The sequence below is a fragment of the Ovis aries genome, chromosome 5, assembly GCF_016772045.2.
Source record: "Ovis aries strain OAR_USU_Benz2616 breed Rambouillet chromosome 5, ARS-UI_Ramb_v3.0, whole genome shotgun sequence".
NCBI lineage: Eukaryota > Metazoa > Chordata > Mammalia > Artiodactyla > Bovidae > Ovis > Ovis aries.
The window spans coordinates 10,106,491-10,128,843 of NC_056058.1; the positions used below are offsets into that span (position 1 = coordinate 10,106,491).

Genomic DNA, 22,353 nt, shown 5'->3' on the forward strand with positions numbered 1-22,353 from the left:
GCAAGTGGAGAAGGGAGGTTCCGGCATAGCGCGTGCGCGGCAGGGCCTTGTAGTGCGCGGGGCGGAGCGATTGCAGGTGTGAGGGCTGGTGGCGGCCCATGGGTTCACGGTGTGGCCGGTTCACCTGCGAGTTCTGGTCTTTCCTGGTTTAGGCAGTTCTCGCTTTCGGCCTCCAGGGTAGGGTTAGGATGGGCCTGGTCACCAGAAGCAAGGTCCGCAGCACTCGGGCCTCAGACCTCGAGCTGCCCGGCCTCCGTGAGGGACAACTTTGCCTTTGTTTTTTAAAAAAAAACGTTACGGAAATAACCGAATTATCCCCCAGCAGATCCAGGTAGACCTTCCTAGTTCCTGGTAACGACAGAGGGACCTCAACAACTCTGACCCAGGTCAGATTGGGCTTGTCTGGCTCCTAGGCTGGAAGGAATGGACCTGTGGTGGCGACTCTGGCCTCCCCCAAGGCCCCAGGCATCCTCCAAAGGGCCTCCCCATCCCTTGAAAGGTCCCAGGTCTCCCCTCTAAAGCCCTCAGATGACCCTGCAGGGCCCCATGTGTCACCTCGAAAATCCTGGGGTGTCCCTGGAAGGGTCCCAAGTACCCTAGCCTGGAGGAAGGGAGCTTCACATAGGCTGCCCCATCTTAGAGACTAGAGGGGCCATACCCCGGCCCAGGTGCTCTCAGATCCTGGGCAGAAAATAGGCAGTTCCCTCTCTGCAGCATGGAGGAGTTTAAATTCACATGCCGAGTAGCCCAAGGTAGCTATGATTCCCATCCTCTGCCCTACTGGGGCTCTGTTGACCCCTGGGGCAGCCAGATAGGTCTAGGTCTGGTAGGGGTGGCCTCAGCCAAGGCCACTGGGTCTTGTAACTGAGAGACAGGAACTGCTTGTAATGATAAGATTTGCTCCTTGTTTTCAGATTTCTCTAGGGAGAGAGAAAATGAGTAAGAGGAAGAAGCTTCGGACTTCAGGTATTTGGACGATCAAGTTGACACATCTTTATTGCTGCTTCTGCTTTTAGGAGGAATGTGGGCTTATTGCAGAAATGCTAAGGTGACCACACCAAGCTCCTTAAAATAACAACAATGATTTAATACACACGATGACTTAGTCCAAGTATAAGTTATGGAGAAGTGCTTATAGTAAAAAGTGAAAGCTTTGTGAAGCTTCCTCCAGCCTGTAGTGGGATCCCACAGCCTAGGGGAGGCCTGCAGGCTTCAGGGAGGGGTGCAGCTTCTACGCAGGTCCACTCTCAGAGATGACCCGTGAATAGAGCTTGATGTGCTGGTATGTGGCTTAAGCAAAAGACCTAGGTTCATCTCCCTGTGTGATGGCAGATAACTTACTCTGTCTCACTTTCCTCCTGCAAGTAGGAGATAATAAAGAGCACATACCATTTCCTTTATTTTCTTTTAAAAATGTTAAAAAATTTATCTTTAATTGGAGGATAATTGCTTTACAATATTGTGTTAGTTTCTGCCACATATCAACATGAGTCAGCCACAAGTATGTCTCCGCCCTCTTGAACCTCCCTCCCACCTCCCCACCCTGTCCTTTAGAACAGTGATTCTCAACCTGTTGCAGGGAGCAGTTTGATTCCAGAGGACATTTGGCAATATTTAGAGACGTTTTTTTAAAAGTATTTATTCATTTATTTGGCTGTGCCAAGTCCTAAGTGTGGCATGTGGAATCTTTCAGTTGTGGCCCGTGATATCTAGTTCTCTGACCAGAGATTGAACCTCCTGCATTGGGAGCAGGAGTCTTAACCACTGGACCACCAGAGAAGTCCCTAGAGACACTGTGGGGTTTTACAACTGGTGTGTTTGTTTGGGTGGGTGGGAGGTACTGGCATTTCATGGGTCAAGAGCAGAGATGGCTGCTCAAAATCATAGCACGCAGAGGACAGCCCCCACAGCCCAGAATGACCTGGCCCCAAATGTCAGTAGTGCCAAAGCTGAGAACTTTGCCCTAGAGCTCACGTGTGAATTAGCATTTGTGAAGCACTGAGAGTAGACGCACGGCAGGACGCTGATATATGCTGCTGTTATGATTGTCCTTTCAGATTATTATTCTTTTTCATTTTGAAACAATTTTGAGCTTACAGAAAAGTTGTAAAAATACTTCAGAGTTCAGTCTACCCTTTCCTCGCCTTCCGCTAATGGTAAAGCCACCCACAACCATAGGATGATGGTCAGCCATGTTGTTGTTTAGTCACTCAGTTTTGTCCGACTCTTTTGCGACCCCGTGGACTGTAGCCCCGCAGGTTCCTCTGTCCCTGGGATTTCTCAGGCAAGAATGCTGGAGTGGGTTGCCGTTTCCTCCTCCAGGGGATCCTCCTGATCCAGGGATCAAACTCGTGTCTTGTGCATTGGCACTTGGATTCTTTACCACTTGAGCCACTAGGGAAGCCTGGATCAACCGCATCATGTAGCATAAAAAACAAGAAATAAATCTCAGTACCGTACTTCTTCCAGACTTTTTCTTTATATACACAAATACAGTGTTTTTATTGGATAAATATAATTATCAACATACTGATATGCAACCTCTGATTTTCAACTTCATGGGTTTTCAAGATCATCGTTACCTCTCAATATACATAGAGAATTGCCTCGTTCAGAAGGAAAACATCCAGTATTATGTGGTATAGCTCCATTCCCCTGTCATTGGCTAAGGAATTTAAATTTCTTAAAAATTTAAGAATGACCCCTTCACCTAGTGACTAATGAACTTCAAGAGTAGGATGTAGGGCAGGAAAGAAATCAACAGATCAAAGACGTTTGGTGTAAGGGCTTCCCTGGTGGCTCAGTGGTAAAGAATCCGCCTGTCAGTGCAAGAGACGGGGGTTCGAGCCCTGGTCTGGGAAGATCCCACATGCCGTGGAGCAAGTAAGCCCCTGCACCAGAACTATTGAACCTGCACTCTAGAGCCTTGGAGCCAAAACTACTGAAGCCTGTGTGCCCTAGAGCTTGTGCTTCGCAAAAAGGGAAGCCACTGCAGTGAGAAGCTTTCATATCACAGCTAGAGAAGAGCTTGAACTGGGACAAAGACCCAGCACAGCCAAAAATAAATAAATAGAATTATTAACAAAAAAAAAGATGTTTGTGCAGAGATGAGTAACAAGCTGCTTGGAGGCACAGGAATTTCTGTGACCTTGGAGGCGGAAGCTGGGGCCAGCCAGGCCCACCCACAGCAGGTCATTCGGGGCCTGTCTTGGCAGTGGACTCCTCAGCTCAGTGGACCCTGGGCTGGCCCAGGAAAGTTCTTTCTGTGTGTCCTGGATGGGTGGGGAAAAAGAAAAACAATTCTGGCAGGTGGTGAAAGAACCCTTTCCCTCCTGATGTCTTTGGCCTTTAGTGTTGAACACAAGGTTCTGCTTTCGTTTTTCTTAAATTAATCCTGTGGGGATGGATCACAGGAAGAAAATGGGAGCCTCTTCACGCCTGTTGGTATTTTTGCTTTTTATTTGGTACTAATAAGTGTCCATTGGATGAGCAAAGCAAGCTAGTGTTTGGGTTTCTCAAGAAACTAAACAAATGAAGCCGCTATATTTTTGCATTTCCTGGTAGACCACAAAGTAGAAATGTGTTTGTATAAGAAACATTCATTGGAGCTTTGCTCTGGGTGCAGTGCCAGGGTGGGTCCATAAAGTGGGCAGGGGGCGGGAAGCACGGTGAAGATGAGATCAAGATGAGATTTAGGTCTTGCAGTTGATTCCTTCAAAGTCAAATCAGGGGGAAAGGAAAAATGCTTCTCACCAAGGGAGCTAATCAAATGCACAGCAATGGGGTAAGGTTCTAAATGGGCCCATGTGAGCTGTAACTGACAGAATTAGGAGAAATTACAGGAAAGTCAGTGTGGTCTAGTGGAACCCCAAAAGCCAAATGGACGCTGAGGAGGACTCTAGCATTCAGTGTTGGAGGAAGGGAGCTCATTCAATGGATTTGTTGTTGTTTTAGTTGTGTCTGACTCTTTGCAACCTCATGGACTGTAGCCCTCCAGGCTCTTCTGTCCATGAGATTTCCCAGGCAAGAAATACTTGAGTGGGTTGCCATTTCCTTCTCTAGGGGGTCTTCCTGACCCAGGGATCAAACCAGTGTCTCCTGCATTGGCAGGCGGATGCTTTACCACTGAGCTACCTGGGAAACTCTCAGTGGGTTTACTTCAAGAGGGGGCAACAGAGGACAAGAGGGTTGGATGGCATGACTGACTCAATGGACATGGGTTTGCGCAAGCTCCTGGAGATGGTGAAGGACAAGGAAACCTGGCATGCTCCAGTCCATGGGGTCACAAAGAGTCGGACACAACTGAACAACAATATAAGGAGCTGAGTGTGGAAAGGTCTTTCTGACAACCTCCAGAAAAATCAGACCTGGGTTTGGTTTATCTGTTTGTTCTCACTCCCTGGTCGGAGATGCAGTATATGTAGGTGTTCAGTAAGTGTTCAGGTACACTTAAGTGTGAAAGCTCTGGAGCTGGACTGCCTGAATCCCATTTCAGAGTCTGATCTCTCCAGGCCTCAGCTTGCTCATCCGTAACATGGCACAACATGAAGACTCTACCTCGAAGTTTTATCATAACATACCTGAGTCCTCAAGACAGTGTCTGGCATGGAACTGAACAAGAGTCAACCCTTATTATTTGTTCATTGAATGAATGGTTCATTTGGGGCCAGAGCATTCTGACAAGTCAGCCACTATTGGCAATTTCTATATAAGGGAGTTCCCTTCATTAAACAAATAGAAGGTAATAAGCACCTTTAGGGTCTGAATTGCTTTCAGTGATGGGAAAGGTATTTTTAGGAATGTAGCAGGGACCAAGAGGCAACTGAGCTGAGAAGTCACCTCCTTACTGCTCGATGACTCTGGGTCCCAGTTTTCCCAGGTTGAATATTCTACAAGTGTCATGGAAAACCAGAGTGGTACGTAAAATTTAATGTCGTCTGCATTTTCTGGGAAGTGATCTGGATTTCCTCATGCACTTATTCAGTCATCTTCCAAGTATTTATTGAGCGGTTCTCGACCCAGAAATGAAACCAAGGTCTCCTGTATTGCAGGCGGGTTCTTTACCAACTGATCTGTCAGGGAAGCCCCATTTATTGAGCACCAATGGTTTATTAGATGCTCATCTAGCCACTCGAGACCCAGCAGAGAGTGAAATAACTGAGGCCCCTCCTTGCATGGACACATTGTAGTGGAGGAGACGGTAAACGACCCTGTTCGTCGGACGCTTGCAGAAAAGATGTAAAGTGAATACAACAGAGCATGGGTCCGAGAGGAGTTGCTGTATAGAAAGGGCAAGAATGGCTCCTCTAGGGGCTCCTCTGGTGGTCCAGTAGCTAAGACTCTGTTTCCACAGGAGGCACAGGTTTGATCCCTGGTTGGGGAACTAAGATCCCACAAGCTCTCTCACCAAAAAAAAAAAAAAAAAAAAAAAAAAAGGGCCCCTCTGTAGGGACAATTTGAGCTGAGATCCAAGGGAACCAGCACACACCTCTCACCACTTCCCCAGAGAAACAGTCAGCTGGACAGGTTGTCTCGTGATTCTGAGCCAGGCCAGGTCACCTCAGGATCCAGCATCCATCATGACCAGACCACAAGTTAAAAGCCTTTGAATCCCATGGCCCCATAAGTTCGTGGGTCCCACCTGGATGACAGTCCATCCCGTCTCTCACTCTCCAAGCAAGCGTCAGAGCAGGAATTTCCTGCCCTTTGCACAAGCCTCCTCAGGTCGCATCAGCGACCCAGATGTGTTTGGCTGTGGGTCACGGCAGTGTGTGCTCCCACTGTCCCCCACCCCTTCAATTCTCTTTTTTCTTTTCATTTATTTTCGGCTGTGCTGGGGCTTCGATGCTGCGTGAGGGCTTTGTCCAGTTGCAGCGAGCAGCATCTGTTCTTCATTGCGGTGCACAGGCTTGTCATTGTGGTGGCTTCTCTTGTTGGGTTCCACTAGACCACACTGACTTTCCTGTAATTTATCCTAATTCTGTCAGTAGTGGCCACGAGACATGTAGGATCTCCCCAAAGCAGGAATTGAACCCCTGTCCCCTTCATTAGCAGGCGGATTCTTAACCACTGGACCACCATGAAGGGAAGCCTCCTTAATCTTTTGTCTCCAAACCAGGAAGGGAAGGACTCCATCTTCGGAAACTTCCAAAGAACCCAAGGATAGAAGACTCTGACGGGGCCACCAGCCAGAGCTCCCTGTTAGACTGTTTGCATCACCCTGAAGAATCAGAAGGTGGATCGGGACTCACTCCTTCTGCAGAGCAGAGTGGGGAGGAACCAGGACAGGCAGCCTCCAGGTAGGTGGCTCAGAACATCCAGCAAGCCTCTCCTCTGACAGTGGGCACAGCACAGTGACCTAGTGGACAGGATGCAAAGGACAGGGGACCAGCCAACATGACCCTGCCAGTGCTGTGCCTCCCCAACAGGGGTCAAGGCCCTTGGATTGAGGTTCGTGAAATTTTGCTCTAGAGACTTGTCTCTAGTGAGAAAAGTCAATATATATAATTTTAATTAAACTGTATTTATTTCTTGTTTACTTACTTATTTTTGGCTGAATTGAGTCTTTGTTGCTGCGTATGGGCTTTCTCCAGTTGCAGACAGTGGAAGCTACTCTTCATTGCAGTACATAGGTGTTTCAGTGCAGCACCTTTTCTGGTTGTGGAGCACAGGCTCTGGGCATGTGGGCATAAGTAGTTGTAGCACACAGGCTCAGTAGTTGTGGTGCACAAGCTTAGTTGCCCCATGGCATGTGAAATCTTCGTGGACCAGAGGTTGAACCTGTGTCCCCTGCACTGGCAGGCAAATTCTTATCCAGTGTGCCACCAGGGAAGTCCTCCCACATTCCTTCTTAATGAAGAGGGGACTGGAGGAGTTGTGGGTCTGTGAAATAATAACCCATAAGAGAGGATTAAGCATCTTTATGTTCCAGGCAGTGTGCTAATAATAAATACTTTACACACATCTGCTTATTTTATCCTCATGGCACTCTGACACAGGTTTTTAATCCCATTTGACTGATGAGGACTCTGAGGGTTCGAGCAATCAGATGACTTACCCAGGGCCAATAAGCTCATACAAGGTGGGCTGCAGTTCTGGCTTCATCTGGTTCCTGTGCTCTTCACTACTATGGCTTCCCAGTTCCCATATATTTTCAAGAAATATGTAATTAAACACGGTGGGAAGAAAGGAACTCTCTGGAGAACCATTTAGTCTCCATGAGGGTAAGCCATATGTAACTGCAGCAAAGTAGAAAGGATCGTTAGGAGTCGGGAGAAGGATAGTTCCTGCTGTCCGAAGTCTTCAGAGAAAGCACTGTGGGTTGGTGTAGCACATTTTCTGCATGAAAAAGTAAGGCATGTGGCCCGGCCGACAGGCCCATTTTCCGGGGTGCGTGTCTGATCTCAGGTCTTGGCAGTCTTAGGGCTAAGCTGCATGTGTGGTAGGAAGAGAGGGGCCACGTGTCACAGCTAAGCCACCCTCCCAGACACACGACGGTGTCACCATGTCCCTCACCCCAGAGAGCCCATCAGGTCTGATGGGGTCATGGCCGCTGCCCACCCTGCTGTCTGAGTCCACAAGAATAATCAGAACCCGAAGAAGTGGGTTCCCACCCCTTTGTTTCTGTTTTTTTAATGTTTTATTAAGAAATACTGCCTGTGCGGAAATGTAGCAGAAAAAAAGCAACATAAATCAATCAGCCTAGCACATTTACATTGAGAAATGAAATCTTGCCAGTACCCCAGAAGCCACCCAAACAACCCATCCCAATTAAAAAATTTCGAGCAGACGGTTGCCATTGGTATCTAGATTTATTCTGTCTCCATAACCTCCCTTGGCATGATCCAAGCCCATTAGTGTAGCTTCGTGTTTTATCCTGCTCCACTTCTAAAGCTGAAACCATGAAGTTTCAGTTCCAGGTTCTGTTTTTTTTTTTTTTTTTTAACAATATATATATATCCACATTTGTTTGGTATAACCTTAAGTCTCACCAGTTTTTAAAAAAGACTTTATTTTTTTAGAGCAGTTTTAGGTTTACAATAAAATTGAGAGGAAGGTACAGTGATTTCTGATATACCCTCCGCCCTCCCACATCCCTCGTGACTGCCATCCCTCACCAGAATGGTACATTTTTTTTTTTTTTACCAACGATGAAGCTGCATTAACGTGGACAGGGAAGCCTGGCACGTTGCAGTCCCTGGGGTCACCAAGAGTCGGACACGACTGAATGACTGAACTGAACTGAACCTACAGTGACACATGTTAATCACCCACAGTCCATTGTTTACTTCAGATTTTTGTGTTTTATTGTTTAATTTTGGTTGTGCTGGGTCTTTGCTGCTGCCCAGGCTTTTCGCTGGTTGTGGCAAGTAGAGGCTCCTCTCATTGCGGTGCATGGGCTTCTCATTGCAGTGGCTTCTCTTGTTGCAAAGCGTGTTCTCTAAGGCGTGCGGGCTCCTGTGGTTGCAGCTCCCCGGCTCTAGAGCACGGGCTCAGAAGCTGCGGCACACAGACTTAGTCGCCACGCAGCATGTGGGATCTTCCTGGACCAGGGATTGATCCCGGGTCTCCTGCATTGACAGGTGGATTCTTATCCTCTGGACCAGCAGAGAAGCCCCAAAGTTTACATTCTGTATGTTGTACACTCTCGTGGATTTGACTAGAGGAATAATAAGATGTATCAGCATAACATCATGCAGAGTTCTTTCACAACCATAAAAGTCCCAGTCTATTCATTTTCCCTTACACCCTGGGTAACCACTGATCTTTTTCACTGTCTTCATAGTTTGCCCTTTCCAGAATATCATATAATTGGAATCATACAATACATAGCCTTTTCCTATCGGCTTCTTTCACATGGTAACATGCATTTAAGGTATCTCCACATGTCTTCATGGCTTGAGAGCTCTTTTTTTTTTAAATTTTATTTTATAAAGCAGATGGCATAATTTTGTTTATTTATTTTTAAAAAGTCTGGACTTGTCTGGTGGTCCAGTGGTTAAGACTCCACCCTTCCAGTGCAGGGGATACCGGTTCGATCCTTAGTTTAGGAAGTTCTACATTCCTTGAGGTGTGGTCAAAAATTAATTCAGATTTTTTTATTGGAGTCTAATTGATTTACAGTGTTGTGTGAGTTTCTGGTGTACAGCAAGGTGAACCAGTTGTGCACACGTCCTCTCTTTCTTGGGTTCTTTTCCCATACAGGCCACCACAGAGCACTGAGTAGAGGAGCGCTTGTTTCCTCTCACCCTGCATGCTGTCCCACTTCATGTACCAGAGTTTATTTTGAAAATTATTTTATTTATTTATCTATCTTTGGCCGTGCTGGGTTGGGTCTTCGTTACTGTGCGTGGGCTTTCTCTGGTTGTGGAGAGCAGGGCCTCCTCTCTAGTCATGGTGCGGGCTTCTCATTGCAGTGGCTTCTCTTGTTGCAGAGCGCAGGCTCTGGGACCCATGGGCTCAGTAATCACGGCTTCCAATCAGGGGCTCAGTAGCTATGGCACAGGGGCTTCTTGTCCCCTTTGGTATGTGGGATCTTCCCAGACCAGAACTCGAACCGGTGTCCCCTGCATTGGCAGGCAGATTCTTTACCACTGGACCATCAGGAAAGGCCTATCACAACTTAGTTATCCACTCACCCGCTGAGGGCCTCTCAGTTGCTTCCACATTTTGGCAATTATGAATACACTCGTGTTTTTAGACAGTGCGTTTTTTTAATATCTGCAACCTTTTAGCATTTGTAGAATTGGGGGTTGTGATGTCTGTCCAAATGAGAATCCCTGTTCTTATTCCAGGAGCCAGTTACTGGGATTATAAGAGTAAAGCACTGCCAGAGAAGGCAGCTTGGCTTCTAGGCATGGGACTCCGAATGCTTCTTGGCAGTCCTATGTCCCCTTCTCCACCCTGCGCTTTCTCAGCAGGTGCTCCAGGGACGCCCTCTTCGGAGACTCCGAGCACTCCTCTGCCTTTGAATTCCATTGTTTGTCTCACTACACAAGTTAACAGTGTAGGAGGACTTGAGAACCTCCCCTGTTTTGTCTTTCTCCTTCCAGCTCTCCTGATAATGAAGCAGACGCTCCCTCCAGGCTCCTTGGGCAGCCAGAGAAGGAGCCAGCTCCCCTTCCTCCTTCCCAGGTGAGCCTGCTCTGTAGCCTCACATAGGCACAGAAGATGCTGGGGAGCTTGTCTGTATCCAGCAGCAGCAGCCGCTGGTGGGAGTGTGTGCTGGGGCTGAAAGGCACAGACTGCAAGACAGAAACCGGTTTTGGGGTTTTCGCACTTGATTTCTAAGAACTCACTCTTCCTTCATCTTTACTGCTGTTTTGTTCTTGTTCTATCTGGTTCACAGAACTCAGTGGGGAAGTTCGTCCCTCAGTTTGCAAAACCCAGGAAGACAGTGACGAGACAAGCAGAGAGGAGGGAAGAACGCCTCGGGATGGGGGTGTTCAGCTCGGTAAGGTCCTACCATCAGCCAGGCTGAGCTCTGTAGGTGTACCACCTCTTGGCCCCACCTCAGCAGCCAAGTTCAACCTTGGTTTCCTTTGACAATGACTAGGCTACCCAGGTGGCTCAGTGGTAAAGAACCTGCCTGCCAGTGCAGGAGATGCAGGAGATGCATGTTTGATTCCTGGGTCAGGAAGATCTCCTGGAGAAGGAAATGGCAACCCCCTCCAGTATTCTTGCCTGGGAAATCCTACGGCCAGAGGAGCCTGGCGGGCTATAGTCCATGGGGTCGCAAAGAGTCAGACACAGTTGAGTGTGCACGCAGCCCTGCCCCTCTCCATGCTCCCCCACCACCATATTTAGCCCTAAAGGCATCTGTGGATGGCAGGGGCTGTGTCAGCAGCCTCCAGGCCTGTGAGAGGCGCTCAGGGCAGCGCGCGCTGAGGCTGCAGAGGCCAGAGCTCTGTGCCCCAAACTGAGTGAAAGTCATGAAACTCAGGGAGGCGGCCTGAGCTTAGCACAGGGAGCTCACCCCGGCGTTCCGTGATGACCCAGAGGGCTGCAGTGGGCACGAGGTAGGAGGGAGGGGACATGTATGTATACTTACAGCCGATTCACATTGTTGTATGGCGGAAACCACCACGATACTATAAAGTAATTGTCCTCCAGTTAAAAGTGAATCAAGAAAGGCAGCCCGCATTTCTGTCCCTTAACCCCTTTGCTTCTCAGAAGCTGTTGCATGAGCCGAGGGGGCTCTTACGGCATGCTGGCTTGTCCTTACCCCTGTCAGCTCCAGGGGTCACGATCGCTGTCTCTGGAACACACTCCCCTAAAAAGTGATTGGTGGGCGTTCCCAGCAGCTGTGTTTGTAATTTCCCCAGACCAGAAACACCCCATGTATCTTTCAGCGGGTGAATGGTTGAACAAATTGTGGTCCGTTCACACCACAGAACACAATTTCAAAAAGAGCAAACTAGTGAGATACACATAACCACTGGGATGGATCTCCAGGGCATTAAGTAGACTCCGAGGAAGTTGTAGAAACCGTATGGTCTCAAGTTTCTGTCGATGGATGAATGAATTAAACAAAACATGGGTAACATCCGTAAACAGAACACATGCTTGTGTGTCCATGTTCACTGCAGCATTATTCGCCTTGAACTCACTCCATTGGCAGGCAGACTCTTCACCGCTGAGCCGCCGGGGAAGCCCACCCAGGATCCGCGCAGATCCCTGTTTGGGTGCACTGTCATCCTCGTGGCTTCTGAGGCTTCATATAGGGGCAGTGATGACTAGAAAAGTCTTCAGAGCAGTTGATTACTGAGGGCCCAAGGCGGAGTCTTTCTCTCTCCACAGGGAACACTGCCAGAACCCAGTGCACAGCAGACCAGGAGCCAGCCTCAGGAAGAGTCCCCAGGACTTGCCCCTCAGGAGGCCAGGGACCTAGGACACCAGACCCAGGCAGATGGCACCTGCACCAAGCCCAGTGGCCTAAGCCCCATGACCCCTGGGCCCAGTGATGCGGATCCTCAGCCCTCTGTCTCCACCAACACCTCCCCAGAGTTGGGGACGGTGCCCTCGGCCTCAGAGAGGGCTGACCAGGACTACCTGTCAGAGCCTGGGACCAATGTGCCCAAGGGTGGAAGCACGGAGGAGGGTTGGGCTCCAGGCAATCATAGCCAAAAAGGGCGCCTACCAGGCAGTGACACTGGAGAGATGGAGCCAGAGCAAGGAGCCCCCCAGCAGGGAGGTGCCCGAGCGCTAGCAGGTGCTGACCTACTTGAGGGGCTCCAGGAAGAAGGAGGTAGCCTCCTGGGCCCAGAGCCCCCATCTGCAGCCCTGGTCCCTCCTCGCTGCCTGCAAACCCTTGGCAGGGAAGCAGAGTGGAGCTGGAGCTGCCCTCGGTGCCCGCCACTTGGGGCTATTGTTATCACAGATGTGAACACAGACCCCGCTGAGCCAGAACACAAGGCTCTGAGGGTGGCCGTGCCAGACAGGGAGGTCAGCGCCAGGGTGCCTGCCTCTCCCAGTGGGAAGGCTCCCAACGCAGGCCGCAGCAGGGCCCTGCTCAGCTGCGCACCTCTCACTGGGGTGACCAGTGGAGGCAGAGGGGAGGCACAGCGGGAAGATGAGCCCCCTGGTGACATCCTGGGGTGCTTTGCAGCCTCCCTGCCTCTGCCCCATGAGACCCAAGAACCCACACTAGTAGCTGGGGATCCCAGCCTTTCAGCCTTAGAAATGGGCCCAGATGTTGGTCAGACCCAGGTGCCAGGCCCGGATCAGGAAGGGTTGGGAGGTGTGTGCTCGCAGCCTCGGCTGTCACAACCTGCAGGTGAAAAGGCAGCTGAGCTAGGGAGCCCGAGCCTCAAGCCAGACCTCCAGGGGCTCAGTTTGTCCCTCAGAGCCTCTGCTGCACCGATGTACCAAGAAGCAGCGGGCGGCCCTCCCCAGGATGCTGGGGCAGGCCGGGGCAGTCCAGACACCCCCACAGGCCCTGTAGGCCAGCCTTGGCGCCCCACTGACTCTTCCAAGCAGGCCATCTGGGAGGGGTCACCAGCCATGGAACTCGACTTCCTGCCAGACAGCCAAATACAGGATGCCCTGGAAGCCCCTGGCTTTGAAGCCCCACCTGAGCAGGTAAGAACTTCCCCAAGTTACAGCCACATGCCCCAGGGCAGGCGCCAGAAGGCCACGAACCCTCCCAAACCGTCCAGTAGTCGGGGGAAGAGGGGCACGTGGTGACCTGTTTATTCAGCATGAGTCCTAGGGTCTGAGTCACAGCTTCAGTGGGTGTGGAGCCAGTGATGTCCTGGGAAGGTTGGACCTGCCTTTCTCTGAGGGGCCTGTCCGTCTGGGAGCTGAGGAGCCCTGGGGCATGATACACACATTTTGTCGGCCCAGGCAGAGCCCCCGGTGTACCTGCGTCCTGCACACCTCAGTGCCCAGCTCTGCCTGGAGATTGCTTAGGGGTGTCTAGAGGGCGCCAGACCAAAAGGGGCTACCTGGACAAGCAAGGGACCTCAGAACTGGGCCCATGGGGCGGGACCTCACTCCCCTGCTGGGAAGAACCTCTGTCCATCTTTAGTGTCACCTGATACCATTCTTTTTCAAACATCTACATGGACTTTCATTTGTCTGCTGGAGTTTTTGTTTGTTTTTCACTTTACTGTGCCTTGCAGTTGGTTTTTTGTTTTTTCTTTTACAAATTGAAGATTTGGGGCAACTCTGCTGTCAGATGATGATTAGCATCTTTTTATTTATATATTTTGCTGCGCTGGGTCTTTTCTGCTTTTGTGTTGCCTTTCTCTAGTTCTCAGCGAGTGGGGGCTACTTTTTTGCTGTTGCAGTGTGAGGGCTTCTCACTGCAGTAATTTCTCTTGTTGCAGAGCATGGGCTCTAGGGCTTGAGGGCTTCAGTAGTTGTGGAGCAGGGGCTCAGCTGCCCCGGGGCATGTGGGATCTTCCTGGACCAGGGATCGAACCCATATCCCCTGCATTGGCAGGCAGAGTCTTATCCACCAGGGAAGTCCTGTCTGCTGGCATTTGCAAGGGCTTTCCTTCCGGGATCTGCCCACTGAGCTTGTGCTGGCCGTGGGTGGTCACTTGTCTGGGCAGGTGGCAACCCCACTTCGGCCCCACCCCCCAGTAGGCACCACATCGCTGGCAGCAGCCTGCCCACCTGAGCCTAAGTGCCTTGTGGCCTCACGCTCAGAGGTGGGCGGTTCTCTTTCCACACACTGGGTGCGGCTGAGAGGCTGAGGAAGGTTGAGCACCTGCCCGCGATGAGGCAGCTGGGAGGGAATCATGCCCAGGTGACCTGATTCTGCGGCTGTGCCTCAACCATTCTGACCTGGAACCAACACAGAGCCCATGTCACTTCACAAACGTGGCCTCCGTCTCTTTGGCCATCCCTGTTTTAAAACTTTATTTTGGGGGTGTTTGAAAAGTTTTTTTTCAACTTTTATTAATTTATTCTTTATTTTGGTTTCTCTGGGTCTTTGTTGTGGCATGCGGGCTCTCTAGTTGGGGTGCTTGGGTTTAGTTGCAGCATGTGGGATCTTAGTTCCCCGACCAGGGATTAAACCTGGGCCCCCTGCATTGGGAGCGTGGAGTCTTATCCTCCAGACCACCAGGGAAGTCCCCTGTTTGAAAATGTGTTTGAGGTTTGAGAGTTTGCTCTGTGGCAGGAGTGAACAGATCTGGATGGCGAACAGATCTCTGCCCCCAGAGGTTTTCAGTAGCGCCATTCCATCTGCCTCTCCCAGAGTGAGCACTTTGTACCCTGTCATTTCTGCCCTTAAAGAGTCTCTTCCTAAGACGCAGCCCCCAAACAAGCAAAGGACGTCATCTGGTGCCCAGCTGGAGGAAGCCAGCTGTTCCCAGCCGTGGAGGGAAACCATGTCTGGGTCGAGGAAATGTGGGTCTCAGGCGCTGCCTTCCCAAGGGATGGCCAGGGGTCATTTGTGACACGGGCTTCCCTGCCCTGGCTCCAGTTCTTTGTACTATGCATCACACGTTGCTGTGATCACCAGACAAGCAAGATTACAGAAAGCGAGTCACAGTGCAGCTAGATCGTGGCCATTAAACGCAGACGCCCGGCCCAGGAAAAGGAAGGCACTCAGGTTCTGGACAGAGCTGAAACGTTGTAATTAAAGCCCCAGCCCTTAAAAATGCACACCCCTCTCTTGGAAAGAAGCGCTTGGTCGTCCCCAGTCTCTGGCATCTTGGGCCGTGGTTGAGGGAGAGGGCTGAGGAAGCAGCTGGAACCTTGGGCGGCATCTAGCCAGCCAAGGAGAGCCCTGCTGGACGTGCCGCCAGCAAGCACACTCAAATCACCACCCAGCCGGGAGCACCAGGAACCCAGCAGCGCCCAGGGTGGACGGGCCCACTGCAGGAGGCACTGCCCTGACAGGGCCGTGGATGCCCAGGCACGCTCTGTTTTGACACCGGGCCTTCCTGAACAAGTCAGGGCAACCCGAGCACAGGTTCCCATGGGGAGGTTCAAGAAGGCAGGACCCCTCCCTGGCAGGAAAGCCCTGTGGGAACAGAGTGCTGGTGGATGGCGTCTCGGCCCGCGGCCTGAGCGGGCTCAGCTGTGAACTCCACTGCTGAAGGGGGCCCCTGGGGACTTGCAGCAGTGACAGGCTGGCTGCAAACCCAGCTGCCCTCTTATCGTGGCTCCCTAGGGACCTGATGCTCACCCCAGGGCCGGTGGAGCCCCCTCCACTCGTAAAGAGGGCCTCATTTAAAATCCTAGGTCCCTCTCGTGGCCCCCGTGGGTGACCTCCGCAGGGGGAAGGTGCACTACTGTGCCTTCAGGATAAGCACTACCTTTGTTATGGCAAACTTTTACACAGCCCTGGTGGGAGCCGTGGTCCTTGTTGGGAAGGAGAACATTCCTTATGACCAAACTGAGCTGAATCTGTGGCATCGAATTTTTTTTTTTTCAATTTGGCTGTGCCGGATCTTGGTTGTGCCATGCAGAATCTAGTTCCCTGACCAGGGATCGAACCCGGGACCCCCTGCACTGGGAGCAAAAAGTCTTAACCTCTGGACCACCAGGGAAGTCCCTGAATTGTATTTTAAGTCACAGAGTTGCCTCCGTGAGAGTCGGCCGGGCGCATGGGAGAAACCACTGCCTAGAACAGTCATGCCAACCTTGGCACTGCTGGCTTTGGGGGCCTGGCTGCCGTCCTGTACATGGAAGGGGGCTAAACAGCATCCCTGGCCTCCAGCCCCTACCCTCTGAACACAAGGAGCACCCTCTTCCAAAGGCGTGACAACCCAAAATGTTTGCAGACACTTATGATGTGTCTTGGGGATGGAGTCATCCCTGAGTGAAAGCCGCTGAGCTGCGGACAGTTCTTCACGTCCATTCCTTTGTATCCCGGGACCCTTGGCAGGTTGAGCTCAAACCCTTCACCGCATCCCCCACCCAGGACTTGGGTCTCCTCAGAATAGACAGCCCTGGGCCAGCCGCTCCAAAGAGGCAAAGAGCTGTCACCTGCGCCACTGAGCCTGACATTTTCCATGAAAATTAAACCACCGTTGACCTTTAGAAATTTAAGCTTCTCAGGGTTATCTGGCTCTCCCTCCCCCATTAATTATGAATGTTCCCTTCAAAATATATTTGCAAAATCTTTTCCTTGACATGAAACTTGGGGCTTATCTGGCCGATCTCTGCCCCTCCATGCCAGCCGCCTACCTCACCACAGTCAGCACCCCCAGGGTCTTCTCTGACCCCTCCTAGATACCGCAGGACAGGCCTGAGACCACACCAGGCCTCAGCTGTCAGGGACAGAGAATATGGGATGGAACCACCCGCCGGTGGATCAGATCAGCTTGTCCGAAGGCTGGGGCCCAGGAGAGGTCCCCGGGGTCAGGCCCAGTATTGAGGGGCCGGTGAGAGCAGCCGGACTGGTGGCCTGCAGATCTGGCTGTTACGGCGTCTGTCCCCCACACCACTTTTCCTCTGCAGGAGGAAAGCACGCCTCGGCCTTCAGAGCGTGGCAGAGGAGAAGCCAGACCTGCGTGGCCCCTCTCCCTTCTCCCAACCGGGTCACTCACATGTGCGCACACTCTCCTTTTCCAGTTGTTTCCTGCAGGAGGCGAGCTGGACCCCTGCCGGCCTGGCACCGGCCCGCGTGCAGACAGAGGCTCCTGTGCTGAGGCCCAGCCAAGGTAGGCGGAGTGGGAGGCACCGTGGGACCTTGCCTTGGCAGGAGCCCTCCTCTGGTCTCTGGAAGCGGGGAGCGTGGCTGCTTTCCTGGGACTGGAGCCCCCACCTCTCCCCTACCCCAGCCTTTTGAGCTCCCACTTTGTGAATGAGGGCGATGGAGGTGACCCTGGCTCTCCCTCGAGGGGCCTCACTTTTCTCTGTCCAATAAGGTTGCTAAGCCCTGAATTTCTTACTTGTTTATGTGGCTGCGCTGGGTTGTAGTTGCAGCATGCTGGATCTAATTCCTTGAGCAGGGATCAAATCCAGGCCCCTGCACTGGGAGCAGAGAGTCTTAACCACTGGGCCACTAGGGAAGTCCCCAAATTTTTAATTTTCGTTTTTCGGCCATGCCACTTGGCGTGGGATCCTAGTCCCCACCAGGGATCGAAGCCAGGCCCCCTGCATTGCAGTGCAAAGTCTTAATCACTGGACTGCCAGGAAGGTTCCCACTCCCACTTGCAAACTTCCCATGCCCCCTGCTCCCTGGGAGTGGAGAACTCCGTCAGCACCCTGTACCCAAGCTAGCATCTCTCCCTAGGTCCCTTGGGATGGTGCCCCCAGCTCTGTGGTGGTTTGAATGCACGTTGTGTTTTCTTGGAGAGACGGTCCAGAGCTTTCCTTGAATCTCCATGGAGGGAGCGGGGACCCAGTCAGAGCTCGGAGCCACTGGTCTGCGCGACCTCGGGGCCACCCCTGCTCTGGCACCCTCGGGCCCTCCAGAGTCCCCAGTCTGTCCCATCTTCTTTCCTGCTTGGTTCTGTTCCCCAAGGCAGCCAGCTTCTCTCCCTCCTACAGGCACCGGGTGTGTTCCTCCAGCCATGGAGGTGTGTGTTGCGAGGGTCCTCTCCCCGCACCCCAGAGCTTCCCTCTCAGAGTCCATCACCTCCTTTCCTGTCCTTTCTCCCAGCCTTGCTGACCGCCAGCACTGTGCGACAGTCCTCTCCTGTTACCTTGTACTTAAACTGCAGAGCGGTGGCCGATTGATTATTCATGGCCAAGTTTCTGGGTCTGTCTGGCAGGTGTGGAGAGATGAGGGATGCAGCCCTTGGCGGAATCTGTCTCCTTTCTCTTCCTCCTGCTCCTCCTCCTCAGGGAAGAGGGAGGCCTCCCACCCCCTGCCCTTGCACACATCTGTGTATAGTACCTGGGGTACCACACGTTGCTTCCCTTGACGGACACACACACCAGCTCCCTGCATGGGGACCAGAGGCTGTTTAATCAGCGTGGCCCCACTATTGGTTTTTAAAGCATTTGTTTTCGTTGTGCTGGGTCCTTGCCGCTGCTCACAGACTTTCTCTAGTTGCAGAGAGCGGGGGCTCCTTTTTATTGCAGCGCACAGGCTTCTCACCCTGGCAGCTTCCCTGATTGCAGGGCGCAGGCTCTAAAGCACAGGCTCTAAAGCCTGGGCTTAGTGGCCACGCAGCATGTAGAGTCTTCCCAGACCAGGGACCAAACCCATGTCCCCTGCACTGGCAGGTGGATTCTTAGCCTCTGAACCACCAGAGAAGGCCCCTGCTGTTGTTTAAGCAAAGAGGAGGCAGATTCGTGTATGAATCTCTGATGGCCTCGATGCAACCCCACATGGATGGCTGGAAGCCCCCAGGTGGGTCCTGGGGTCTGCTTCTATGGCCCTTGGCCAAGAGAGAAAAGGCAGGAAACTGAGGCTCAGGCTGACCAGTCATCTCAGGGTGACTAAAGCAGGTGGAGCAGAACCACAGTTCCTCTAGTGACAGCCCAGGAGATCTGCTAAGCTGTATGACCCTCTGCACCCCTCCCCCACAGGCTATACCTATTAGAAACGGTAGTGCCCCCCATGTCTACCCCTTCTATAGGCACTGATGCCCTCCAATGCCAGGTCTTCCTGGACCTGCTCTGGGCACTGGGGAGAAACACAGAGCTTCTCCCTAGTTGGTTGGGAGCTGGGGCGGGGCGGGGTGGTGAGCAACAGACAAATTATTAGCTGGTCAGATGGCAGACAAATTATTAGCTGGTCAGTGGTGGGGAGAAAAAGATAGCAGGGAAGGGGTTAAGATTTTAACGTGTGGTGGATGGGGAGGGAGAGGGAGGGTCCCCCTCCCATCTTCTCCCTGCCCCACCCCCACGGAGGAGACATTCTGGAAAGAACATTCCAGAGCCCTAAGAAGTGCTACAGGAATGGCCAGGAATTCGGTGTGGCTGGAACAGGGGGAAGAGGGACAAGAGGGAGTGGGTGGGTCTGGAGGCACGGTGGATGGTGTAGGGCTGCGGGGAGAGATTTGGGCTGGGTTTTCATTTCCACAGCCCCTCCCAAGTCACTTGAGGGAACAGGATAGAAGGGCAGGAGGTGGGGGCTAAGCGGGTGTGGCAGCTGCCCCTCAGGAGCCACCTGGTGGGGGAGGGGCTGGACTCTGGGTGTGCTTTCAGCAGTAGAGCCACGGGGTTGGCCATCAGGGCCCTGCCTGGGCGGGGGGGAGCGTCATAGCTGTCAAGGGTGTTCATCTCTGGAGAAGACGACTCAAGGCCCAGCAGAGCACCCCCAGTGGATGCTGGTGGGGCTCTCTAGTGAGCTCAGGCCTCTCCTCCTGCCTCCCTTCCCGCCAGGACACGAGTGGGGATCAAGACGTGCGAGGCCACCGGCATAGAGGACGCGACAGACACCGTGCGGGGCCTGGTCATGGAGCTCTCCAACCTGAAGTAAGGGCTGAGCTGGGCCCCGCGGACCCACAGTCCCTGGGATGGGCAGAGGGGATGGGGCCGGGGGTGGGTGATGGAGGGCCCGGTGCACCAGTGATCTGGGGGCGCTAGGCTGGGCCTGGCCACCCAGTGAGGGGCCTCTGGGAAGCTTCTCCTTCACAGAGTTGTCAGGCTCTGAGGAGGGGCTAGAAAGGTCACAGCCTGCCTGCAGCAGGCTGATGCGGACTGTGCACACACCTATGCTTATGTGGGTGTGACCTGAGTACCCATGAGTGAGTGAGCTGACGTGAGCAGGCCAGTGTGCCCAAGTGTGAGGTGGGACACAGCCCAGGCCTGTTTCCACCCAGCCGGCTGATTATGAGCGCCCACCGGGACCTGGAGACCTTCAAGCGCCTCAACTACTACCGGAAAGCGAAGCCAGCGGGGAAGGCCCCCACACCCTACACAGCAAAGGGGGCGGGGACCCTCCCCCGAGGGGAGCAGTCCTGGAGGGATCTGTAGCTGGTTCCAAACTGCCTAGGGTTGTGGTGTGTATTCCTGTAAGCTCACCGGCCCCCCGAAATGTCCTGCCAAACAGTGGGGAACAATCCCTCTGCAGACCCTGCGTGCTTGCCCGACCCTGCTATCTTGACCTTCTGACATGCCAGTCCTGGGGGCCCCAGAAACCTTCCCTCAGCTGACCAGGAAGTCGGCTTCCCACGGGAAATGCAGCAGGCCCTGCCTCTGTCACCGGCCTCCCCTTGGAGCTTCGTGGGGCGGGGACCTGCTCCTGCCTGTGGCAGGCCTTCTGGGGCCCCAGGAAGCCAGCTGCTTCTGAGCCAGGGGCCCAGGGCCGCCCAGATGTTTATCTGAGTTTGCAAATTTCAGCTCCTTAGCTAGGGTTACTGAAGGTTCAGAATTTGTTTCTTTCCTGGAGGAGAAAAGGGCTGCTTTGTTGGTCATACCCTTGTTTTTCACCGGATTTCCATTTTATTTCTTCTGGGAAGCCCATTAATAAATGATGCCTTAGCCAGACCTCAGACCGTGTGACCTGTTGTTTGCGGTTGGAGGCGTTTTCAGTTCCTTGATGGCCTGCCCACAAACCTCCTTAACCACCTCTTTCTCCTTCTGCTTCTCATGTTCCTTGCGAAGACAAGTTGGTGTACTGCCGGGGGCCCCCACTCCCAGATGGAGTCCAGGGGTCCCCACGCGTTAGCACATGTCAGACTCTCCTGGAGCAGGTGGATACGTGCAGAGATGTGCATGTGTACAAATTCCAGCACGCAAGTATCTGTGGACCAATCAGCCCACTGAGACATCTGGACTGTCCAAGCTGGAGTTCAGTGCTGAGTCGGCCTTGCCTCTCCTCTGGGGGACAAGCTGACGAGAAGCCCTGGTCTAGGAGGCAGCCCTGGGTGGGAATTATTACTGATGTAGACACAGCTAATGCCTGGAGGGTGCTGAGGGCAAGCCGTGCACACCCTGCCCCACCAAGCCTCACCACAGCCCCAGTGAGGTCACATTGCCACTAGCAGTCCCAACTGCTGCTGTCGAACCCGTTTTGCAGAAGACATTGCTTCTGTTAAATAGGTCACCACTAGGTGGACCAGACCAAGACTAATTTGTTGCTCTGCCGGTGGGTCCTGCACCCTAATTCCTAGGGCCAAGGCAGGGAGGGCCCTCCTGCCGCCACCTTCTTATACCTGGGGCATCCCATTCAGGTGGCTCAGAGTCCCCCAGCCTTTTCACCCTGCAGAATGGACAGCCCCTTCCTTGAACCCACCAAATGTGCCGTCACCCCGTTCCCTGGGTCTCAAGCCCCAGTGGCTCTGGCTTATACAATTAGCATTTGTAGGTAGCTGAGAGTGGCTGGGGTACTGTGTCCCCTGACTCCATGGTGAAACCCTTGGCACTGCTCAGGAGGCCTCCTTCATGCCTTCTTTCTCCTCCTTCCCTTTTCTCTCCAAGCCTGGGGAGTAGGCTGTCTTCAAGGGCGTTCTCTGATGCCTGGCTCACCGCAGCCCTCCTCAGGTGGCCTCGTCCTGGATCAAGTGGCAAAGCCAAGGGCAAATTCTGGGAAGTCCAAATTCTGCCCTGACTCAACCCTAGGAGACCTGTAGGCTGGGGGTGGAGACCAGGCTCAGGCCATCCCTCAGATTGGGGAAGGAATGTGGACTGGCACTTCTCACCTGCTGCCCCCTCGAGGCTGGTGGAACAGATCTTGGCGTGGAGGAGGCAGACACGGGGTGGGGATCCCCCCAAGCCAAACCCCCCAGGAGAACCAGATCACACTCCCTGGGTGGGGATGGACCTCCGTCCCCTCCCACTCCTGAACACGTACAGCCTCCACAGTGCCCCTTGCCCAAGGCATTGTCTGGCACAGCCGACCAGGACATATTCCCATTCCTTATGACCCCCATCCCTCACCCTGCCCCAACCCAGAAGTCCTTCCCTTGCTCTGAAGGGCCTGGCATGTGACTCTGGTCCCCAGTTTCTGGGGCATTGACGGTAACATAAACATTCACTGAGGGTTTCTGAGGT

The 22,353-nt window shown here is 52.9% G+C and overlaps 1 protein-coding gene across 3 annotated transcripts; it reads left to right on the plus strand.

Annotated features, from left to right (window-relative positions):
* Positions 1–36: 36 nt before the first annotated feature.
* On the plus strand, positions 37–20,852 carry BRME1 (break repair meiotic recombinase recruitment factor 1). Of its 3 annotated transcripts, none has more exons than XM_027969515.2 (9): positions 37–386; positions 915–966; positions 6,119–6,299; positions 10,053–10,134; positions 10,349–10,453; positions 11,800–13,080; positions 17,035–17,123; positions 19,741–19,833; positions 20,181–20,852. In XM_027969515.2, exons 2-9 carry the CDS (start codon positions 936–938, stop codon positions 20,332–20,334), a joined length of 2,016 nt encoding a protein of 671 aa, XP_027825316.2. In that variant the 5' UTR covers positions 37–386; positions 915–935; the 3' UTR covers positions 20,335–20,852. The 3 variants fall into 3 exon arrangements, with proteins under 3 accessions (XP_027825316.2, XP_060272260.1, XP_012033199.3); XM_060416277.1 differs by having other exon boundaries at positions 37–331; XM_012177809.5 differs by having other exon boundaries at positions 37–76.
* The last annotated feature ends 1,501 nt before the right edge of the window (positions 20,853–22,353 follow it).

Excerpts from the sequence above, each read along its gene's own strand:
- BRME1 (XM_027969515.2), top strand. The coding sequence starts at position 936 with ATGAGTAAGAGGAAGAAGCTTCGGACTTCAG. Across the intron at positions 967-6,118 it reads GAAGAAGCTTCGGACTTCAG|GAAGGGAAGGACTCCATCTT; the intron begins GTATTTGGACGA and ends TCTCCAAACCAG. Across the intron at positions 17,124-19,740 it reads TGTGCTGAGGCCCAGCCAAG|GACACGAGTGGGGATCAAGA; the intron begins GTAGGCGGAGTG and ends CCTTCCCGCCAG.